The sequence below is a fragment of the Perognathus longimembris genome, chromosome 8, assembly GCF_023159225.1.
Source record: "Perognathus longimembris pacificus isolate PPM17 chromosome 8, ASM2315922v1, whole genome shotgun sequence".
NCBI classification, from domain to species: domain Eukaryota; kingdom Metazoa; phylum Chordata; class Mammalia; order Rodentia; family Heteromyidae; genus Perognathus; species Perognathus longimembris.
The window spans coordinates 44982992-44991230 of NC_063168.1; the positions used below are offsets into that span (position 1 = coordinate 44982992).

The 8239-nt window shown below is 43.9% G+C and overlaps 1 protein-coding gene across 1 annotated transcript in view; it reads right to left on the reverse strand.

The window, feature by feature from the left end:
- Positions 1 to 8025, reverse strand: part of Ppp1r21 (protein phosphatase 1 regulatory subunit 21) — a 58978-nt gene extending 50953 nt beyond the window's left edge. Inside the window, exon 1 of the mRNA XM_048352960.1 lies at positions 7879 to 8025. Within this exon, the coding sequence (XP_048208917.1) occupies positions 7879 to 7935 (57 nt within the window). The 5' untranslated portion in view covers positions 7936 to 8025. The remainder of the gene's footprint in view (positions 1 to 7878) is intronic.
- Positions 8026 to 8239: the final 214 nt, after the last annotated feature.

Sequence of the window (8239 nt, forward strand, 5' to 3'; positions counted from 1 at the left end):
ACCAGCCTTCCTGCTACACCACTGACCCAGTGGCTGTCAAATGTGCCACCTCTGCACTCACTGTGGTCCTCAGACACCCACCTTCCTCTCTCAAGCACCTAACACAGTGGGCAAGGGCACAGTGCTTTTCTTTTAGACCCAGTTAAAAAACACCAGGTAGGCACTAGCGACTCTAGGAGACAAATATGGAGACTTTCAGACATACTGATGTGACAATACAGTCTGAAGTCTCTATTAGACAGCAACACCCTCCTGAAGACAACACAGCCTCTTCCCCACAGTCTCACACTAAGTTCCATTGGGTAGTGGAACAGGGCCTCTGAATTCTGACGTTCTCTTAATTGGTTTAAACCTCATTTTTGTTATTATTGTTATCTTACAATCTTCAGACTAGCTTTACCTTTTACACAGCCCTCTGCCAACCAAATCCTACCTGTTCTTCCTCCATAACTTTTCCTAACCATGCCCTGTTGCCCATCTGAGTTGGCTCTTGTTCCCCTGTCACTTACTGGTAGCAAGACACCTCCCACTAAACAGCTCAACCTTAACTTGAAAGCCATAAATTTCACATTTACTAATTTGTATATGATTCCTGTATCCATCTCCTATCTGCCAACTTAAACTGTTCTACATGTTATAGAGAATGTATTTTCCTTGTATTTCCTACTAATTTGTATATGATTTCTGTATTCATCTCCTATCTGCCAACTTAAACTGTTCTACATGTTATAGAAAATGTATTTTCCTTGTATTTCCTGCTTATGATGAAAAATCAATGCTGTGGATACAGGAAGAGTTCAATAAGGTCTTATCTACTTAATCGACTTGAGTATTGTATATAAGAGGGGTTTAAACAGAATGCATTATATAACCATAAGAGACTGTTAACATTTTCCAGTTTATTCTAAAGATTCTTCACCAAATGATTCAAACTTCATGATCTGACTAGACACTAAGAATTCTCAAAATCCCTGAGTCTAACTCTTCAATAACCCAGGCCCCAATTGTTCTGTGTGACTGTGGTTCTGGAATTAAACAGCCTCAGCCAGGCCACACAGCCACTTCTCTAGACAGAGTCTCACATGCCACTTTGACAAACTCTGTCAGGATAATTGGCCCAAGATCTGGGGATTTATGACCTTTAATCACAAACTGTTAAAGATTGTGTGGAAAAAGAGAAATGATGTAGTTTCTCAGCTAACCCTCAACCACCTTCTGTGTTAGACCCATTCTTACATGGCTGTTTTCATGCAAAACATTTTGACACTTATAGTTGTTTTACAACCCTGTTTAAAAAAAATACCTTTAAGCATACAGCTTTTCTTCACTACAAAGAAATGTGTGCAACAGGCAATTCTTAAGTCTCACCAAACTCAATTCAAAGCTTTGGAATACTGAAGCTATCTGCAGATCCAAACAACTGCAGTGTGCCCTGGATGGTTCCTAAAACTCCTTCAGTTCCATTATTTGAAGTATTCAAAGGTGCTAGGAGTATCACCTGGGCATTCTGCCTACCCCAGAAAAGAGGTTATGGGTCATACCTGCTGTTCTCCCTATAGGCAGGTTATTTAAATTACCACTAGACTATATACTTTGTACTAGTGACTGGGGTTATTTTGTAACTGATGCAGGAAAACTTTCCTCTCAGACCTCTCTCAAATGGAACTCTTTCTGCTATTCCTGTTCCCATGTAGAGAAACTTGCTAGGCCACACTTCCAACACCCACCTCCTGCAGATTAGCAGCCCCTAAGTGCAAGTAGTTGAACTGCAGAGGATGAATAGCCTCTCCCTGGTCTCTCCAGGGCCTCGCTACTCAAAGGGTGGTCCTTTGAGTAGTGGTCCCAATGGCTACAAGAGCATCCATTGGGAACAGGGTCTCAGGCCCCACCCCAGACCTACTAAACCAGAATTTGCAGTGTAACAAGATCTTCCCATGAGTCACATGGACATTAACATCTGTGATACACTAATCTACAGTCTAAGCTTGTACTATCCAACAAGGTAGACAGTTGCCACCTGTGTCTATTTAAATTATTTGACAGTAAATAAAATCTAAAATCCAGTTCCTCAGCCACATTAACTTCCTTTTGAATACTTAATGACAACACATGATTACCTTGCTGGACACCACAGAGATAGAATATTTTTCATGCTTATGTAAAGTTCCATAAGACAGCACCAAACAGAGCTGTAGTTGCCAATCCAACTTTAATATTGAATCCTACATCTGAGGACACCAGGTTAAAGAAAGCTGGTACTCTATTTTCATCCAGCCCAGCTGCTACGTCTGTTCCCTTACAGCAGGGGTGATTGATTAACCAGGTTCCACTCACTACTTGGAGAGCAAACACAAGGGTAGACAGCTGACCCTTTCCCAACAGAAGTAGTTCTATACTAAGAGTTTAACTCAAAAAAGTTCCCGAAGGCAATCGTCATCATAACTAAAAAGAAGCATCCATTGCACAGTAAACTGTTAAAGAAATAACAGATATTTGGTTTCCCCAATGTATTTCACAGCCTCACTGAACTTTAAAGAGATTGTCCATACCTGAGCAAAAAAGCAGCTTTGCTGATACTATTCAAGGTTAGCATGTGCTGTGGTTTAGACGTTAAAGTGTCTCCCAAAGGTCCCTATGTAAACTCTTGGTCCCCATTTGGTCACATTGAAGGTATGATGTACCTTTAAGAGGAAGGCCCCTACTGGGTGCCAGTGGTTCGTACCTGTAATCCTAGCTATTTGGGAAGCTGTGATTAAGAGGATCACAGTTCCAGATCAGTCCAGGCAGAAAAGTCAAGAGAAAGTCCATCTCAATGGAAGAAGCTGGATATGGTGGCATGCACCTGTCATCCCAGCTATGATGGGAAGCAAAAATAGGAAGATCTCAATCCAGGTGAACACCACAACAGAAAGTGAACACAAATAAAGCACAAAAAGAGCTGGGGGCATGACTCAGTGGCAGAGTGCCTTTTAGCAAAGGTAAGGCTCTAAGTTCAATCCAGTACAGCCAAAACAGAGAGAGAAAGAGAGAGAGAGAGAGAGAGAGAGAGAGAGAGAGAGAGAGAGAGAGAAGAGAGGAGAGAGGGAGAAAGGTTATTCTTTGTAGCAAGTCCTTAAGCCACTGAGGACATGTGCTGTGATACCACGAGACTGCCTATCTGTCTCTACTCCTGATTCAATATGTAATCAAGTGCTCGCTCCTGCTGTGTTCCCACCATTGCCACTCACCGTGTGCCATGAGTAATCAAGACACACTTAAATCAGGCTTCACTGAGGTTACACTGCTATATAGACTTGTAAACTAAAGAAATCTTTTCTAAGTTAGTTCTTTTAGGAATTTTTTTGTAGCAACACAAAGCATCCTAATACAGCACACAGAGCAATTCGTTACAACAGCTGGGTCCTACTGTTAATTTTCAGTAGGTTCAGGTGGAGGGTGAACTTAGGAGTCTGTAAAACTCATGTAAACTCATTCTCAGACAACACACATTATGGGGGCCAGGACCCACACTTTGAGAAGCACTGACCCAAGGTAACACAAGGAAGACCTTGAAATATGCTTACACACATGGCACCAGACAAGAGTGCTCCTGCAAAGAAATGAAGCTAAAATCAAATGAGCCAGAACTGAGTACTTCAAAGGTCACTAGGAGTAGAGCAGGTGATGAAACAGTAGAGCTGAAACAGCAGGTAAGAAATAGTATTTCGGTGTTAAATTATAATGCACTAACTAAGGCCTTGGTTAGCTTTCCCTCAGGTGGTGGAGTGGTACCTTGCATCTCTAACCCATTGATTTGCTTGGGGGGGGGGGGAGTGCACTCCAGTACTGGGACTTGAACTCAGAACTCAGGGCCTGGGTACAGTTTCTCAGCTTTTTCCTCCCACCACTGACATTCTTCTACTTGAGCCATAGCTCCACTTCCGATTTTTTCTGGTCATTAATTGGAGGTAAGAGTATCAGGAACTTTTCTGCCCAGGCTTGTTTCAAACTGTGATCCTAAGATCTCAGCCTCCTAAGAAGATAAGATTACAGGCTTGAGCTATTGGCACTCAGCTCTTGAATCTGCTATTTTAAAAGCTTCTAATGATTTAGTTGCCAAACCACTGGGGTCTTACTCTCCATTTTTACTAATCTTTCCATACCGCTTTGTTTTACCAACTTGCTTGCCTTGTAATTCTCATCTGCTTTGGCCTCCATAATTCACCCTGTATCTCACTTCACTAAAGTCTCTTTTATGGAAGCTCCTCAGATCACAAGAGTTTTGGTTTTTATAAACTGCTCAGTAGGAAAGATTATGACTACAAGTCATAAGGAAGGAAGGGCACTTTCCTGAAGCACAGGCTTGTACTACAGAAGGATGAGTAGGTTCTGCAAATGTCCTTGGGTTTAGGATCAAGCCTGCTTTTCTCCTGATAATGTAGGCTTCCTTCTACAGATTAACAGGAAACCTTTTTTCTCAGCATTCTATATAGGCAAAAGAGCAATGTAAGTAGATTTCAGTATCAGCCACAATTTCTGCCGCAGGGAGGTAATAAAAAGGGGGAAAGGACACAAATCTTGTCTAGAAATTGGTGAGCACTAAAACAAACAGGGAGTACATGCATTTTTATCATGACTTTTTTTTTCTTTTTAACAGACTGAGATTTGAACTCAGTACTGCTTGCACTACTGCTGGGCCATGCTTCCAGCCCTTTTTTGTGTCTTCATTTTTTTTTTTTTTAGATAGGACCTCTCCTCCTAATTAGGCATGTGGCTGGACTGTGCTCCCTTTCTTTTAGGCTTCTCACAGGCGTCACTGAAGCTGGGATGACAGGTATATGCCACAAACCCAGCTTCTCCCATTAAGATGGAATCTCTTTTGATGTTTCTGTCTAGGCTAACCCAGATCCATGATCCTCCCAATCTCAGCCTCCCAACTAGCATGAGCCACCAGTGCCTGGTTCACATAAAATCTGTCTTCTAAGTTCTGAAATTTCTTTCACATTGCAACTAAATGAGGAATAACTGGCTGGATTCAGGAAATGACTCCAAATTTGTGAGACCCACTACAACAGTACCCTTACATCTTTCTCACAGGTATTCCTATATCTCTATCCTAATTAAATGTCAAAGTTCATCTTTAGGAGAAATTACCTGAAAGTGTAATTCTCACTTTGCTCTCACTTGTAGCCAATTCATCTCCATTAGAAATTTTGAGTTAATATCCCCAGCATCACTTAAAATTAACAATGATCACATAACGTTAATATGTCCTCCAACCTTAAATTCTATGGCCATATCGAACCTGGAATATACCCCTTTTCCAAAAGAAATTTCCTTCCTACAGCCCTTATCAATCAGTGAGCTCAGAAAATTCAGGGGCAACTCAATCTTCCCTCACTCACCAGGACCATAATAAATGAAACTTGAGAAGAACCTTATATGTTCTTTGTATCTTCCTACACTTAGTGCTATTCATAAAGGAGGCATACAAAATAAAGGGGGGGGGAGGAAGAGGGAAGCTAAAAAGTACTGTTGACCATAATTTCTGAATCTAGCCATTCTTCTTCATCCTAAATTCACTAACTTCTTTTATCCTATATTATCCTCCCTAAAACCATTCCCACATGCTACTGTCTGGCCTTCTTTTCTCCTGTCTTTTCTCTTCTGTTCCTCTATGTAGTTACAATCTCCATCCTAAAAGGAATGCCACCTCCCTCCCCCAAAAAAACTTTCGATCATTTTCTATTTCTGAAAAGGTAAATTAGGGGGCATGAAAACTAGAGGGAGACAGAAGCACCATGTCCCGGGCCAGCCTGGACTACATAGGGAAAAGTTCACACTTACTTGACATCTACAACCTTCATATTTCCCGTTTAAATGACATCTCTAAGCACATTTCACCACTCCTGCCATGTATGTATCTTGAGCAGCTTTCGTGTCAGCAAACATAGGCTGCTCCTCTTGCCAAGGAAACTACCAACCTCTTCCCTTCCTTTCCCACTTTCTATTCTGTAATCTAACATCTACCCTTGCCCAATGACCTCTCTTCCGTGCTTCCCTTGAACACAACATGTTTGAAGATTCCATTAAAGCGGACTTCTGGAGCCTAGGACCCTGGAAGACAGCTCACAGGGGGGCACATATCAAGTGTCTGTTGAAGATGCTTATATATCAAAAAGAATAAAATCTTTCAAAGTTTTTATTACTTTGGGAGACAATGACATTATTTCAGCAAGGCAGTTACTGCTCTGAACACTGTGGAACCCCCTTTTCCATTTGGAATTGCCTTCTGAGCTCTTTGACTCGTCAGAGAAAAATATCAGGCCCATTATTATTTTTTTTGAATGCTGGTAATGAGTTTGAACTCAGGGCCTTATGCTCTTACTTGTTTTTTCACTCAAGGCTGGTGCTTTACATTTGAGCCACAGCTCCACTTTTAGCTTTTCGCTAGTTAACTGGGGATAAAAGTCTTCCAGATTTATCTGCCCAAACTGGCTTCAAACCACAATCATCAGATTTCAGTCTTCCTGAGTAGCTAGGCTTACAAACATGAAGCCACTGGCAACCCACCACTTTCATTACTTTATATGCATGAAACACATTCAATCAAAAATAGCAGAAACAAATTTGAACATTTCCATTCTGCACCTACCCCACTTCATCATATGGGCTTGCTCTAAACTTCAGGCTCTTTCAAATAAGGAAGTTCTCCTTTCAAAGGATAAAAATTTCCTACTACTGACATTGTGCCACAGGATCTTAAGATTATTTCAAACAGAAACAAACTGTTTTGCCCATGGTAGCACCACTGGAATAAGTGTACTATCTCTAGTGGATGGTGAAAATGAGTGAATATTTGCTTGCAGGCTTTATTTTACAAAAAAACAAATTGCATGTGGGCTGCGTTCAGTGGCAAAGCACAAAGTCCAGAGTTCGATCCCCAGAACACAAAAAAGAAAAGACAAAGAAAGAATACAGGGTTGTTTTTTTTTTAAATTCATTTCACTTTGTTGAATGAAATATTGGGGTGGGGGGGAGAATGTGCTTCAAACTCTTCAAATCGTAAAGCTCATTGAATACTAAACCTAGACTGGTGAATCAACTTCCAAAGATGTCACACTCGACTTTAATAACTTCATCAGAATATACACAAGGCAGAAACACCCAACCCAGAAATTGCACCACCCTTGTCCAAGAAGGCAGGTGCTGTGAACACAACGACAAAAGGGCAGATCCCTACTTTGCTAAATCCAGCATGAATGAAGCACCTGCTGGATGCCCTGCCCTTTTCCAAGGGAAGGAAGGACCACAGAGGGAAAGGAGGGCTAGCCCTAGCATTCAAGCTGTCAAAATCACTCCAGACAATATCTTGCCAAAGCGTCCGAATGGAATACATCCGTAACCACCCATCCTTAGCGAGGCAGTTTTTACAGGAATGACACCATTTACTCTCCCAAACGGATCTGGGTGGGGGTAGATAAATATCTAGCCTCTAACCATCTCTGCAGATCAGCCAGGCTGATCCCCAACCCCTGAGCTGGTTAAACAGAGGAAACCTCAGGGGTGAAGGGTGGCCCCGCCGCTCTCCTTGCCCCTCCCTGGCCAACACCCGAGGCAAAAGCCTGGATTCACGCGGCATCCCCGTCCAAGCCCGCCAGTCCAAGGAGAGGGAGACTCAAACTCCAGCTCCGGTCTGCAGAAATGCACACGGACCAGACACCGCCCAGCCCCATCTCCTGGGAGCTGCAGGTGGAGGCATGGAAATGGTGGACGGAGGAGGGGCGCGCTCGCATGCCCCCAAGGAGTCCCCCCACGACCCCACAAGTCGCTGCCAAGGCAACCCGAGGCCGCAGGGCCAGGGGCTAGGGCCCCTCACTCCCCGCCCACGGTGGATACCTTTGAGTACTCCTGAGCCAGCTTCTGGTACTTCCCCTGCAACTCTGCCGAGGCCATGGCCTCCCCCGCCCCGTCCAGGCCGGGCTGCCCAGGCCGCTCAGCCCCGCCCCCCGCCCCCAACCCCAGACGCGCTCCTGGGTTTGGCTCAGCCAGCGTCTGCAGCCTGGCCACAGCCGCCGCGCCTCCTCCTCCACTTCCGGGTTCCCGGGGTGGAAGGAAGACGAGGTGGGCCCCTGGGGGGCGGGGCGAGCCGTGAGGGCGGGGAAACGTCTTGACGTCATGCCGTTCCCTTTCTCGCCCAAACCCGCGCACGCGCGCAGCCTTACTGGAGCATCTCGGCTCTGCCTCTGGTACCCCCGGG